The sequence below is a fragment of the Aedes aegypti genome, chromosome 1 (assembly GCF_002204515.2).
Source record: "Aedes aegypti strain LVP_AGWG chromosome 1, AaegL5.0 Primary Assembly, whole genome shotgun sequence".
Classification (NCBI taxonomy): domain Eukaryota; kingdom Metazoa; phylum Arthropoda; class Insecta; order Diptera; family Culicidae; genus Aedes; species Aedes aegypti.
Genome location: NC_035107.1, coordinates 143081219 through 143097882, shown reverse-complemented (window position 1 = coordinate 143097882; position 16664 = coordinate 143081219). Strand labels below are relative to the sequence as shown.

General features: G+C 41.9%; 1 protein-coding gene across 1 annotated transcript in view; it reads right to left on the bottom strand.

The window, feature by feature from the left end:
• Positions 1 to 597: 597 nt before the first annotated feature.
• The window catches only part of LOC5579202 (phosphatidylinositide phosphatase SAC2), a 50187-nt gene continuing 34120 nt past the window's right edge, over positions 598 to 16664 (bottom strand). The window contains 4 exon segments of the mRNA XM_021849449.1: positions 598 to 2183; positions 6601 to 6742; positions 6811 to 7364; positions 7366 to 7879. Coding sequence (XP_021705141.1) covers positions 2076 to 2183; positions 6601 to 6742; positions 6811 to 7364; positions 7366 to 7879 — 1318 coding nt within the window. The 3' untranslated portion in view covers positions 598 to 2075.

The window sequence follows — 16664 nt, the reverse complement described above, 5'->3', positions numbered from 1 at the left end:
TTGACGGTGTGCAGGAAAACGGTATGTGGCGGCGAAGGATGAATCACGAGCTCGCCCAACTCTACGGCGAACCCAGTATCCAGAAGGTGGCCAAAGCTGGAAGGATCCGATGGGCAGGGCATGTTGCGAGAATGTCGGACAGCAACCCTGCAAAGATGGTGTTCGCCTCGGATCCGGTCGGTACAAGAAGGCGTGGAGCGCAGCGAGCTAGGTGGGCGGATCAAGTGCGTATCGATTTGGCGAGCCGAGGATAAAGGCCCAAACGCAATGATAGCGGAACGGCGACGGAAAGCGATACCGGTTCGCCAGCATGAATCACACCATCTCAACTGAGCTGTCAACGTAGGAAGTGAACCAATACTGAGTCGACAAGCATGTTATAGTTCACGCTGGTAAACCGGTTCCGCTTTCCGTTGCCGTTCCGCTATCATTGCGTTTGGGCCTTAAAGAGATACGGCCACGAACCGAGTATTGTGGCGTAAAATTGTTGATTCAGTGTTATCCGTTTAGATGTTAACTAAATAAATGGAATGAACTGTTACAACCCAGATTTTCTACAGTGAACTTCGGATTGCTTTAGCAAATAAACACAAATTGTTTCGCAGCTACTATTTGGATATTGCTTTTGGGTGGTGTGGCATGTTGGTTATATAATGGTACAAGTCCCCTACAGAGCGAACGATATAATTTGCTAGCTGTTTATTATTCGGGTATTATGTGCTATAAAAAAAGATATTCAGACCAACACTTTCTGTTCTGTTTCCAACTTGAGTAGGTTTACACAAAAATATCAACAACCTACACGGCAATAACCACAAACAGCCTATGCACTATGTCCAAAGGAACAATTATCTCGCTCGTTTTCTAGTCGTAGGCCTGGTACTTGAATACGAAGGATGGCTAAATGTATGTCCCTAGAAATTCTACTAATGTCATTTGTGCCAAGTTTTCTATGTAAAAGCAGATAATTCACAATACTTACTGTACGATGGATTTCAAATGGATATATAATCACATTCAGGAGCTCTAATTATTTAATTATTGTTATTTTTGTGTAGTTTTGTATAATAATGCGTTCTTTAATTGACTTTGGTAAATACTTTTTCCCAACAAAGCTATGACCAACTGAGGTCAATTGAACGTAGTTAGTAATTCACAATAACCGTCGATAACAATGGCAAGAACTAAGCGAAAGGTTTTAAAACTAACGTAAATTCGAGGTATATTTTCAACCGCAAAATTAAAAATTAACTAAAGGTCAAGAACAACAAATTTGGCCTTTCATTGTGTCGCTCGTTTTGCACAAAAATCATGAGGAAACAGCATGCGACGCGACCCTTGTTCTTTATTCGTGCTATTACAAACACATCAAAAGTATAGTAAATATTATAACTTCAATTAAACTATAATTTATTTTTACTACAATTTTGACTTCTCTTTTTCGTCATCGGCATAGAATCCGTACAACATTCTATCTTACGACAAGTTTGAAGAATCTCTCTATAGCCAATTTGAAAAATATAAAGCAATAAGCCTCATTAATATAGTTTGCCTTAGAGACACACGCTATGAGTAATGTGTGATTTCAATATCAGAATATGCGTGTTAAAAGATGTCAGTTAGTGAACAGAAGCAAGCTGCTATTTGTAATATACTAATAGGAATGGTCCAATTTTGTTCGTAGTTTAGGATACACATATAGGCTAACAGTACAAGTAGTATAGATCTTTGGTCTAAATATTCGTAGGTTACAACGAAAGCCTATATCGGATGAAGATCGAAACACCCTCAAAATACTGTTAAAATTCTAGATACTGAAGAATATAATCGGATTCACATTTGATTGAAATATCATACGGAAAGGGGACTTTTGTCCAAAGTATAGCGTGAATAATATGCAAAAATTACTAAAGTAATCACAATTTTCTAGGGCTTTAATGGCTAAAATAGTCTTCCAACCTCCAATATAACGAGTAAGCTCCACAAAAGCACATTCGATGCTAAGAAACGGTTTACGCACAACGGGTAACTAACTAAATAATGGTAAGCACTGAAATGGCTAGATCCTGCATCGTCTACAGCGCGATCAACTTGCTGCGGCACTGGGCTTTGTCCCACTTTTCCTCCAGTTTTCGTATTTCGGCTGTTGGTGTTTCGGGATTCCTAGCTGGTAGCACTGGTGTCTGTAAGAAAAAGCGGATTTACAGATTATGGAAATGGGAAAAAGGTAGTGTACTGCCAATGAGTGATATTATTGAAATCAGGCATTGAAATAATGGGTACTGTTGTCCTCACTGATTGATCCTCCATAACTCAGTATGGATAGCGCCGCGCTTACCAGGAGCTTGCGTTTGCGGGCAATTACAGCAGAGCAGTCAGACATCATCCTCGAAAACGCCGCTATAGCCGTAGATGACCTTTTACATGCATATTCAACGAAGCTGAGCTTGTCATCAATCATTACCCCAAGATGCCTAAGGGATCGCTTGGACTCTATGGTGCAATAACCTACCGAGATAAGCGCCCGTTGCTCGAACTTGCGGTTGTTGATCACCACCACCTCTAGTGACGGGTCAGTCCTAGTTTCCTAGACTTCATCCATTCCTCAACTATGGAAATAGAGTGCGCTGTTGTCCCTACTTCCTCCATCGATTCGCCATAGACCACTAGGGTGATATCGTCGGTGAAATCAACAATCTTATTACCCGTCGGAAGAGGCAGCCTCAGTACATCATCGTATTGAACCTTGAGGTACTCCCGCGGTAATTCGAACGCTTTTATGGCCCTCATCTATGTCATACAGTAGAATCCTCCCAGTAAACACGCAATCATATATGATAGTATATATGAGTACAACAGTGGAGGCGTATATCATCGCCTCCAGTTTTGTACTCTTATGTACTTTAGTATACGAGTTTGTGTTTACTGGGCTACCATCAAAATAGCTTTCTAGAAGCGTACACAACTGCACCGGTACCTTGAGGCGGTGAAGTGCGTTGGCTATCGCTTCCCAGCTTGCGCAGTTGAACGCAAGTGACAACCGCGCAGTAACGGATGCCGCTCCTTTTATGCTCGATTGCCACCTCAGCTTTCTGAACGACTGACTGGATAGCGTCCAGAGTAGATATACCTTCCCTGAATACAAACTGGTTGATGGACAGGCCGTCCGCACCTTCCGTACTAGTCTGTTAAGGGTCTACCTCTCCAATAACTTGCCCGTCGTATCTAGTAGACAGATTGGTCTACAGGCAGACGGGTCACCTGGTGGTTTCCCCGCCTTTGGTAGTAGCATCAATATCCGTCGCTTCCATACATTCGGGAAGATTCCTTGATCTACGCAGCGTTGCAACATTTCCGGATCCGCATTCACTGCCGCTTTTAAGGCAGCATAAGGGATATCATCGGGTCCCGGTGCCTCATTTGACGCAAATTCACGACTTCTATTTCGACTTCTACCAGCTATTCGTTCATCACCCTCGTTGCTTCTTCTCCTTCATCTGCCGCAGACAGCGCTGGGAGCCATGGGCTTGTGGGATGATGCGAGAAGAGTACATCGATTATCGATCGAAGCACTTTAAAGTATGCCCGTTCTCGACTCTTGATTTCCTTTTTGGGACCTTACTTTGCCTCTCTGAATGCTGCACTGCGTTAACTTTTTTGTGCTTCTGTGCGTGCACGTTGCATTCTTCGTCTAGCCTGAAGGCAGATTGCATTTGCAAATAATTCGCTCCACCAGTACACCAGCGGCCTGTTCTCTCTAGGAGGGGATTTTCTCGGCATGGCAGCATCACACGCTCGTGATGTCATAGCAACTAGCTCTTCACCGTTTAGGTCCATAGTGTTCCGTTCGCGCTTCAGGGCTTCAGTGAGTACGTCGCCGTCGAAGCACGCTGTTTTCCAACCTCGAGCATGGGTCGATAATCGATACTGCACCATTTCTGTGGAAGGTACTCACTGTACCCACATTTGCCAGCTCTACATTGCAATATTTGGCCTCTTTGGTTGGTGCAGCGGCTACCCCACTCCACTGCCCATCCATTAAAGTCACCAGTTATCACTACTGGCTGCCGTTCAACTAGTTCGGTTATCATCTTGTCGACCATGTGGGAAAATTATTCAATCGACAATTTTGGGGTGCGTAACAGCTGCCATAGAACACGTCGTTTGAGATAGAGACTACCTCTTGGATTGGGTGCCGTCCTGTCGTCCCTATAGCTGCCAGGTGTTGAGACCTATCCACCACCCAGTTCCCGTCGTTGACTGGAATGCGGTATGGGTCCGACAGTAACACCACGTCAGTCTTGGTTTCCGAGAATGACTGCTAAAGCAGCTGCTAGGCTGCATCACAGTGGTTTAAATTTAACTGTGTTGCTTCCGTTTTGGCTGCTTTGATACTCCGCTTGTGCCCGGACATTTGGGTCCACCCGTTATTTGTCCGTTGTCTGCTCTGTCGACACAGATTAGGCACATCTTACTTCTGTCGGGATCATTGCAATTCCACGACTTATGGCCCTTCCCAAAACACTTGAAGCAAACTTCAGGAGGCTGTTGTATGCTCAACCGGCAAACCGACCAGCCTGCCTTGAGTATGTCCAAGTTCTTCACTTTGTTGGCCTCTGCAACGGCAGCCTGATCGCCGACACCTGAGTTCCCTGCGGGCACTTTCTAAGGTGGATGGCCTTATTGGCTACGTCGATGTCACACTGCTCTTTGAGGGCAGCCGAGACCACCGCTGCATCGGTGACCTCATCCAGATTTTTACACTGGAAAGTCGCTTCTGCAGTCAGGGATCTTACATCAACCTCGTCGCCAAGTACTTCTTGTGGCAGTTGCTCATAGGCTGCACACCTTTGCTTGACGTCCTTTTTTAAGACTAGGATCATTTCACCAATCCTAGTCCGCCTTATGCTCCGGACATCTGCGCCCATTGACGATAACTTCTCCGTGCTTCGCATCGCCTTCAGAACCTCGGCGTATTTCGCCTCCTCCGTTTTGATAACAAGTTCCTACGTTTCGCTATTTTTGGTTTGGGATTGGTCACCGTTTCCGGTTTGCTCCTTACATTCTTCTTTCCCAAATAGCCGTAGCGGTAAACGCGCAGCTATTCAGCAAGACCAAGCTGAGGGTCGTGGGTTCGAATCCCACCGGTCGAGGATCTTTTCGGGTTGGAAATTTTCTCGACTTCCCAGGGCATAGAGTATCTTCGTACCTGCCACACGATATACGCATGCAAAAATGGTCATTGGCATAGTAAGCTCTCAGTTAATAACTGTGGAAGTGCTCATAAGAACACTAAGCTGAGAAGCAGGCTCTGTCCCAGTGGGGACGTAACGCCAGAAAAGAAGAAGAAGATTCTTCTTTCCAACTCGTATCCACGGGTTGCTGTTACTTTGCGCCCATGGTTCCTGTGGATGCACTGCCTGGTTAAGATTATCCCGTGGCTCTTTTTCTTCCCTTTCTTGGCCTCTCCATTGTTGCCATGTCCTCTTGAATGCGGAGCTCGGCTCGTGCCAGCTTTTCCGCTCTGGAGGACAGCCGCGTAGGACACATTGCCCTTAGAAACCATGCGTCTTTTCACCACGTGTTCTTCCCGGAAGGTCCTTTATTTCGAATCACGTATCGAATAATATCACCTGATATATTCGCGTTACCTTTGAACGAAAACACTTCAGTCTGGCACGACTTACGTGTCTTTTATGCCTTCTACCTTGCCAAGTTGTGCATTGGCTTTTTCATAGTCTTGCTTTGCTGCAATTTCAGCAGACTTCTTTTCAAGTCCTTGCTGATATCGATGATGACATCGCGCTGCTCAGCAGCCACCTGCATGTTCGAGAATTACTTCCCTATTGCGATTCATCGCTTCGATTAGTCTCGGGTCATCACGTCACGTCCATGCCGTCGTTACAGTGTCTAGTCTTTTGCCCACACTGTTCTCACTTAAATTGATGTTGGTCACCTCCTTTCTTGGTGGGAGCTTTAGTCGGTTACTGATGAGTCCAGAAGCCTCTCCTTCATATTCCGCATGTTAGGTGTTGGTTGGTGAAAACCAATGACCGGTGAAGTGCGCTGATGCGCGGTGAGCAATTACTATTTAAATTTGGAGAAAACCATCATGCACTAGTTTTAAGAAGATTTTGCAGGGGCAGTCAGGCTCTCAAAATAATGTTTGGAGCAATGAACCACTTTGTCATAGTGTATCAAGTTCGGGCTGCGATTATTTTCTTCAGTTTCACCTGAATTCCCTACGAGCACGCGCGGAGGGAAAACAACAAAACCGCTAGAGTGAACCAAATAACGAGCGGGCTGCTGAAATACGGTGTTCAAGTAGATGACGGAATGTGAACAAGAGAAATGAAAATTGAATTGCTTCATCTGTTCGAAAAAAAAGAAATTTCTATCACATCGTGAAAATTGGGAAGCAGCGAATAAAATAGTTCGATCAAGTTTTTTGAGGACGTTCTAAGGACTCCGTAGAATACGTGACTGGCGACTGGAAGTTATGTACCGAGTCAAATGGAGACGTCTAGGCAAGAGATCTCAAACCTTACCTAATAAATGGACGACCCCTCATGATTAATAAATAAATAAATAAATACATACCTTGACGGAAATCTTCCTTGGATCAAAGTTTGCACTCAAACTTTGCAGTCCTTTTCCAATATTCGATAGCGGACTCGTCAACTTCTTCAACTGTTTGAATGCATTCTCACTTTGGTTTCCCGTTAAATTTAGAGTTAGATCCCTACGAGAAAAAAAAAACAAAATTCAGTTTATCACCCACGACTGCATAATTGATACAATAAGACATACTTTCCAGATCTTCCCTCGATGTTCGCTTTTTCTCCTGACTCGGTCGTACCTCCATCGACTCGAATCTCCGGCGTAGGACTACGGCCACGGATCGGCGAAGCACACTCGAGCATTCCGGCCGGCATATTTATGTGGTCAGTTACGGACGATATCGACATAGTTGACACATCGGACGACATTTTTGCAAAGTTATCCTTGTCGACCAACATGCTGGCAGGATTGCCATCGCCACCAGCCGACCCTGGACCACCCATAACAATTCCCACCGAAGGCAGAAACACGTTTTCGTTGTACAGCGGATTCTCCTGCACCAGTTCTCCTTCGTCTGGTTCATAGATACTCGTATCGGCTTCGTCGGACTCCGAGCTCGAACCTTCGGATTTTTTCAAACTAGAACTTCGCGATCCCACCGTGAATCTGCTACGCTCAGCCTCATCAGCTATTTGGCCTGCATGTATGTAAGGTACAGGATTTGCCGCCTTTGCCTTTTTACCGGCAGACGAGCGGCCTATTTTAGTTGGGTTCAAACTTTGGCCAATTTTTGAAAATTGACCCCGCAACGTTGCTCAAGGCTTTCGAGCCCATTTGAACCAGCTGTGATTCTGAAAGGTTCCTAGGAATGCCCGGCGGAACCGAGAGGAGTGTCCTGCTTTTTCTCCGTTGCAAACTTCCCCCGCATTGAAAAGGAACATTACCACGTCCCCGATTTTCTAGTGCAATCCGGAAGAGATCAACGATCGCCGTGAGAGATTCCGTGATTTCTTCCGTTTTCTTAATTACTACGGCTACGTTATTGAAGAATCGGATATTTGGAGAACGGAACATGTGGAAATACCCGTCTACGCCGTCAACAGCGTAATTCAAGCGAATACACAGGTGAGCAGGTGCCGGGCCCTGGAACATTTTGTTGTGCTGGAAGAGGCCGAGCTCAATCAGGGTAAGGCTATCCAGCGATACGTTCTCGAAGCGGACTATCTTATCCAAATGGGAATCGTACTCTGCGACTATGTAACAATCATCCGTTAGAATGAGAATAGCGTCCACCTCCGTCTCGTTGGGATCACCAGTACTGAGCAAGAATAAGAATATGATTCGATTGACATACTATTGTTCTATGCTTGTGCAATATATGATAAATAATCGGTATACCTACATTAGGCAAAGCACCATAATGGTAAAATCAAAGCGACAGTGTTTTACTAATCAGCATAATTGCATGCAAGAAACGTAAAAATAACACGATGTTCTTAAAATGTATGAAACCTTTAGTAAAAGTGCATCTCACGATTGATAATAAACTCTGTAACCTGTTCACGGTTAATGGCTGGCCATGGCGTACCATTGATACCTCGTAGTAATAAAATAGACCCCTTTGTGTGGTCCTTAGCCTCCTGCCCAGCAACTCCTATCCCTACTTCCTCGCGGTACTGGTCGGGGTACGAGCAACCTTAGGGAAGATCGGGTAACCAACGCCGGGGGGAGTTTGATCATATGCTGACAGAGAAAGGGGGGAGGGAGGGTTTGCTTCTGCAATCCTGCAGCGTCTGTACTCTATGTTAGGAGCGGCTCACAACAAGAGAAGAACTCTAAGCTAAACTGTGGCACTATGGCCTTCCGAACATTTAGGGGGAATGGTCCTCCGAAAATCTAGAAGGTTGGTGTCATGTCGTGCAAACCAACCGTTAAAACACATCAGCACAGGAACGTAAACGAAGAATACGGACCAGAACAATCGGCAAAACCCATAGCGACGCATACTCTCCGATGTACCGAAGACCCGCGGTTTCGGCATCGTAGCACTGCAGGAGGTGTGAGCAATGGTGCGAACGTTTAGAGGTAAGCATACCATCTACCAGAGCTGCGGCAACACACGTAAACTGGTAACAGCTTTTATAGTGATGGGTGCATGCAAAGACGCGTGATCGGGTGGTGGCCGATCAATGAACGAATGTGCAAGGTAAGAATCAAATGCCTTTTTAACTTTAACGACTCCAGATAGCCGTAGCGGTAAACGCGCAGCTATTCAGCATGACCATGCTGAGGGTCATGGGTTCGAATCCCGCTGGTCGAGGATCTTTTCGTGGTGGAAATTTTCTCGATTCCCTGGGCATAGAGTATCTTCGTACCTACCACACGATATACACATGCAAAAATGGTTAATCGGCAAAGAAAGCTCTTAGTTAATAACTGTGGAAGTGCTAATAAGAACATTAATCTGAGAAGCAGGCTTTCTCCCAGTTGGGACGTAACGCCATAAAAAATAAAGAAGAAGACCGCTGCCCAAGCCACGATGTCAAGATCATCATAGGAAATTTGAACGCTTATGTTGGCCAAGAGGAGGAGTTCAGACCGACGATTGGAAATTTCAGCGTCCACGGCTGACGAACGAGAACGGCCTACGACTAATAGATTTTGCCGCCTCCAAGAATAGGGTTATTCGTAGCACCTATTTCCAGTACAGCCTTCCGTATCGTTACACCTGGAGATCAACTCAGCAGACAGAATCGCAAATCGACCACGTTTTGATCGATTGACGGCGCTTCTCCGACATAACCGACGCCAGGTGACGGTAAAACTGCGCCCAAAACTATCCGTCATCAACGATGTACGGTACCGACGACCGCCTCGGTTCAATCTAGCGCGACAGAAACAACCGGATGTCGCCAATGCGTACGCGCAGCATCTTAAGGCAACGTTGCCGGATGAGGGCGAGCTCGATAGGGCCCCTCTTGAGGAGTGCTGGAGAACAGTCAATGTCGGATATGGTCGGCGTTAAGTCAGAGGGGACCAAGGACAAAACTTGAAAAAATTGGATTATTCTCTCATTAGAAGCGAAATTACCTTACTTTCGATTCACTTTGATCAGATTTTGAATATGCTGTAAACTGCGAGAAATATGAACCAATTTACTTTGGATGATCAATAAAAATCGATAAAAGGTGCAGTCAGGTGAATGATTGATATTTTCCTAGAAATTGTTCAGTCAGAGTGGACCAAGTACACATAGTCCATCAGAAAATCGTTCTATCAAAGGTTTGGATTATGATTTTTCATGATAACCACTTCACATTATATTCTTTAAAAGTAACACAAAGATGTTAGAAATATTGAACCAAATTTTTAACGAGTTCAAAAATTACAGAGCGTTAGAGTTTAAATCCATTTTTCTCAAAATATGAAAAATGTCACTTGGTCCACTCTGACTTAACGCCGACCATATGTGGAACGGAGATCAAGAAACGATTGGTTCGACGAAGAGTGTCAAGAGGTTTTGGGGGAGAAGAATGCAGCGCAGGCTGCAATTCTGCAGCATGGTACGTGACAAAACGTGGAACGATACAGACTAAAGCGGAAACAGCAAACCCGCCTGTTCCTGGACAAAAAGTGCCGCATGGAAGAGGTGGAATGCCAAGAGTTGCTGTACCGTTCTCAAGAAACTGAGCTGAAATGTACCGGGATAAAGATGGGAGCATCTTGACGGACGGACTCGAGGTGACCGAAAGGTGGAAGCAGCACTACGATGAACGCCTGATTGGCGCTGAGAACACAGACACAGTAGATCAGAACAGCGAAGGCGATGGCTACGTCAGTACAGCGTACAGTGGAAGCCAACCAGCTCCCACGATTGGGGAAGTTAAGGATGCCATTCAGCAGCTCAAAAACAACAAGGATGGTATCGGAGCCGAACTTATCAAGATGGGGCTGGACAGGTTGGCCGCTCATCTGCATCGGCTGATAGTCAGAATCTGGGAAACGGAACAGCTACCGGATGAGTGGAAGCAAGGCATTATATGCCCTATCTAAAAAAAGGGCGACAAACTTGAGTGTGATTCTCTTCCGTCGTCTATTAGCTATAGCAAATGAGTTCATGGGATATTATCAAGCAGGTTTCATCTACTGCCGCTCGACAACGGACCAGATCTTTTCCGTCCGGCAAATCCTCCAGAAATGCCGTGAGTACCAGGTTCCTACGCACAATCTGATCAACGATTTCAAGGCGGCATACGACAGTATTGACCGTGTAGAGCTATGGAAGATCATGGACGAGAACAGCCTTCCCGGGAAGCTCACAAGATTGATTAGGGCAACGATAGACGGTATGTAAAACTGCGTGAAGATCTCGGACGAACACTCCGGTTCGTTCGAGTCTCGGTGGGGACTACGACAGGGCGATGGAATTTCGTGCCTGTTTTTCAATATTGCGCTTGAAGGTGTCATGCGGAGAGCCACGAGTCGAGGCACGATTTTCACGAGATCCAGACAATTTGTTTGCTTCGCGGACGGCTTGGTTATTACTGGGAGAAAATTTGAAACGGTGGCAGATTTGTTCACCCACCTGAAACGCGAATCAACAAGACTCGGGCTAATGGTGAATGCGCCGTAAGCTCATGCTGGTAGACGGAGCTGAGCGTGACAGGGCCCGCCTAGGAAGCAGTGTCACGATCAGTGCTGGGAATGGTAATAGTAGTAGGCTTGAATTTTGCGAAAATCACGTGGCTCTTCCCAGTACAGTAGTTCAAAAACGTGAATCTCATCAAGTAGCCTATGTTGGGTGAATGAATTTTCTAAATCGTGTCACTGAAGGCTCTAAATGCGGGAAATGCAGCGAGAAATAGAACATTTTTCTACAGTAATTTTGGGTTGCCCTTAGCAACGGGTGTTTTGCAATTTTCAAGGCTTTTTCCTACAGCAGCGATGGGCGTGAGTTTCACTGGCTTTACTGACTGTGTTTGGCTTTGTTTGGCTACTGTAGAATGAATTTCAGATTTTTTCCCAACCCTGGTCACGATAGACGGGGATACCTTCAAGGTGTTGGACGAGTTCGTCTACCTCGGATCATTGCTGACGGCTGATAACAATGTTACTCGGGAAATATGAAATCAATGGAAATCGTGTCTACTATGGTCTCCACAATAAAACGCTCATAAGACCGGTAGTCCTCTATGGACATGAGACGTGGACTATGCTCGAGGAGGACTTGCATGCTCTTGGGGGTTTCGAACGCCGAGTGCTAAATACGATCTTCGGCGGCGTGCTGGAGAACGGTGTGTGGCGGCGAAAGAACCACGAGCTCGCCCAACTCTACGGCGAACCCAGTATCCTGAAGGTAGCTAAAGCTGGAGGGATACGCTGGGCAGCGCATGCTGTTAGAATGCCGGACAACCGCCCTGTAAAGATGGTGTTCGCCACGAATCCGGTCGGAACTAGAAGGCGTGGGGCGCAGCGAGCTAGGTGTATTGACCAGGTGCACCAGGACAGCGTGAGTCGCAGTCGAGGATGGAGAGAAGCGGCCATGAAGCGAGTGAATTGGCGAAATATTGTTGGCAAGGTTTTATCAGGTTAATTGATGTAACACCAAATAAATAATAAAAATAGCCTGTTCATTAAGCTTTCGTTTATATCTAAAGGACTCTACAATAGACCTTTTCATATTTTCAAAAATGTCTGGAAGCTCCCCAGTCAACCAATACTTTGATTTTTCATTGCAAAATGTACTTCTGGCCAAAATTTCATCCAATTTAGAGTATATTTAGTTGTGCTTCAAATCAATCATGTGTTTTTAAGCTATTTTCAAGCTTTAAAAAATCATAACTACCAAACGAAACATCAAAATTTATCGGAAATACCTCTACATAGTAGTTTATCCAATTCTACGAACACGATTTAATGATTGGAGCAAGTTTTAACATAGTTTGGTGAAGGTTTGTATCTCGAGGTTCTTGAAAATCACTATTTTTGGGGAGTTTTCTCCCTGAAAAACATACCTGCATGAAAATTTCGTATTTTTAATTTCCAGACATGATGACAATGCATATTTAAAAGTCAATCCCGTTCAAAGTTACCATTTATCTTACGAAAATAAATTGTAAAAAATAGATAATTATAAAGTGCATTTGTAAATCCACTGTGGGTGAGCCAAGGGCACCACCGTGAGCTTCAAGGAATACAAAAAATGAACACGTTAACACTGCTTTTTCTCAGTCGACGATGATGATTGTTTTCAAATCGTTCTAAATGATCAGTGAAATGCGATCAAAACAACCATCACTCGGAAAGAAAAAGCAATGCTAACTTGTTCAATTCATTCGTTTTCGGTACATGTCATGTGATAATCATCAGGTTGCAACGCGGTGCTCGATCTTTGGGCATGTATTGTAATTTATTGCCTTAAGCAATATGTAGTCTTTTGATGGTCAATGAATTCATAAATGTATTTTGTTTGATTCCCGTTGACTAGGGCCTGAAAAAATAACGCCAATGGGTGTTTTATATACCATGTATATTGGAGAAAACTGTAATTTCTGGGTACTGCGGAGTACAAATTTGGATCAAACAATGTTAAAACTCAATTTAATCTTATTAGCGTGTTCGAAAAACATTAACAGAATAGAATTAGCTTTCAAATAGTGGTAATAGCAAGTGGTTTTGATTTTCCACATGCTAGTTATGATTTTTCAAACCTTGAAATAAGCCCAAAAACACATTTTCAACTTGAAGCATACTGAAATCTTTATCACATGAGCTGAAAATTTGACCAGACATTGTTGTTGGCATGAGAATTCCGAATACTGCTTGACCGGTAGATTTCCAGGCATTTTTTAAAATATGAACAGGTCTACTCTACAAGCATGTCGTGGAACATCAGCAAAAGCACTGAAAAAATCTCATTTGTGGCCTATACTGAAAATAATTGGTTTTCAAAAATTAAAATCGTTTTGAAAAAATAAATCCCGATTACTTTTTCATATCGACGTAACTTCCATACGGTTTTAAGAAAATTAATTCAGAAGAATCACAACCTGTCTTTTAAAACTGTTTCAAAATGAATCATCTTTTTAATATTTTTTTTCGACGTGTACATTGCTTAAATTTTGCATACATGGCTCGCGTTCAAAAACTATGGAGTTCCTATTTTTTCACACAAGAATTTTATGACAAAATGATGAGCCATTTTATTCAGTTACTTGCGACGTTTTTTACCAGTGTAAAATCGATTCAAGTAGTGATTTGTTTGATTCGTGGTTAAGTCACTTTGTCTCTCCATACAGCGGGGCGGCGAAAGTAGTGGTTAGGTTGCGAAAGTTGAAAATCTTACATTCGTCGTTTTGTAAATCCGAAAATTAAACGTTCTAGAAGTGAAAAATCGAGTTGGTTCAGAGCGAAACGTGTAGAATCTCGTCTGTGAAACATTTAGGATCGATAAAGTAAGTTTGTACACTTTTTTGACTTAAGTCTATATGAATAAGTTTTCGAGAAATGGTACTTTTTTTAAATATATTTTGTCTCAAGATAGGTAATTATGTTTACTACCAACCGTCCATACATGTCGATATGGTCACTTTTAAGGAAAAAAAAAAGTTTTTCTTACAAAAACTTTTCTTGTCTAAAATATTTTTTTAGCGTTTCATTTTTAAACAAAACTCAGTCTCAATCATCTCATAATTCAATGTACCTTGAAAAGTGAATCAATTTTGTCTAATCAGTTTACTTTAAATTATCGAGAATTCCATATAAAAAGGGCTCATGGCGCGTTTCTCGCCACATTCAATGTACTCGGAGTTGGCAGCTCTCTCTTATAATACAAAAAAGGAGGTCTCATATTATCGAAAATATTATTCCTTTATGTTTTTTTTTCTAGTTTCGAGGGAAAATCACATTTCTCCCCGGGGCTAGACAAAACAATATATAGCTATAGCTAGGAATAATATTTACGATAAGGTCTCATATCCATTTTTTGTATCCTTGTACACAATTACCTATCTTGAGAAAAAAATGTATTCAAATAAAAAATGCCTATTTTTTTTAAATATCAAATTTAAATTTTGATTTTTTTTCAGTGTAGGTCACAAGAGAGACAATTTTATATGAAACTCTCGATAATTAAACTTAAACTGATTATACCTAATTGACTCGCTTATTGAGTTCCATTGAAATCTGGGAAATTGTGAATTTCACTTAGTTTTTTTTTTGTAGACATGAAACAAAATTGTTAGGAAAACTTTTTCCTTCAAAAAGTCCATCTCGCGATGTATGGGCGGTTGGTAGTAAACATAATTACCTATCTTGAGACAAAATTTCATCAAAATAAAATATGATAATATTTAATGAACTTTAAATTTCGAATATTTTTTATATTTTTCATTGAAATCTGAGAGGGTGCTGCCAACATCTGTTCGAGTTGGCGCGAACTGCATTATGTGCAATGCTTACAAGAGTAGATTAAAAAAAAATACTATGTTAGTTTTAAGGTGATTTGTTAGCCGTTAAGTGTGTAATAGGGGTGTATAATTTTAGCCTATTGACAATAATTGAGTTAAAAAATTTGCGTTCCCGTATTCTAGAACGAATTTATTGAGATACTGTAAGAATTGATTAAACAAATAAGTAAAACAACAACAATTCCATTAAAAACACAGTACAGAAGAGTGCAATTTATTTACGGTCCACTATTATTATGTGTTTGAAATAGGTTTTAAGCTAAAATATAATACTACGTAGAAGTTAAGAAAAAACTGAACACTGAAATATTTACAATAATATCGTAAATTTTTATTCACAATTCAACATAAGTATAAAAATACTGATAGCATATTTTAAGCATTCTGATTTGATAGCACCGTGTTTTTGTTAACTATTGCAAGATATTCGAAACATCATTCGGGGCTTGGCAACTTGTATGAAGCTATAAACTAAAAGCAATCTCTGAGGATACAATGATCGTTAGCAGGTATACAACAACTATGAACTAAAGCACAGCAAACAGTAACCTAAAATTATCTGATCAAAGTCATATTCACATTAAACGTTACATAAGCGGAAAATACAATCTACGTGTGAGTTACTTTTCCTCTACACTACTGAAAAATCAAAGGAAACAAAAGAAAAATATAGTGTTTAAAACATAACTTTACACTACTGACCATGGTTGGACAAATGACGTAACTATCATTGGCGTTTGCAGCATAACACAGTGCAACATTTTCAAGGTCATTAAATAACAAAATCCTGTTTTCAGATCTTGAAAGTACGGGTTTGGGGTTTTGAAAGATTAGTTCAAAACTTGGAGCTAAGCGCTTAAAAAGCGCAAACTTTTCTGGTAATGTAGTGCTGGTATTCTATTTGTTCGGAATATTTTTGATACGAAAACACCGAAAAAATTGCAGTTTTTCACATTTTATAATTCATAAACCGTTTATATTTTAGTATGTCGGTCTTCCACAAAAATATGTTCTAAATTGTCTCAGCTCTTAATTAACACAAGAAACTTTGCTGAATTTGTGATAGCCTACAAACGATCCTTCTTTTTGTTTTGGTCTTATTAACACTAGTGATCATACTGTTGTAGTTTATACAAAAACAGATAGAAAACTCTCGCACAAAACTAAGTAATTGAAAATTTTATAATATTTGTTTGATCCGAAACGCTCAACTCCAATCCTTTGTTCTTGTAAAGCATGATTTGTAATCGGCATCTTTTACGTTCAAGGAATTTACTAAAAGAATACTTTTAGATAGTTGATAAACATATACGTCTTATCTTTCTTTATATTTGTTCAAAACTTAGTATACAACGTTTCGTCGAGGTAAAAATCATAGCCAAATGTGATCAATACAATTGATGATTGTATTAACTTTTGAGTTAGACACATTTAAACAAAAGTGACCATTTTGAAGCTCTACGATTGAATGTTCTCAATATTTACATTGACCAACCAACATGGGCTTGGCTTTGACGTTTTTTATAAGGTATCCAATACAAACAAATCATCTTGACAAAAAAAAATATTCATGCGAAGTTGAATGTAATGAATTCGAACTGATGCCTAGCCAAACCAGAATCCTATTGAAAGTCA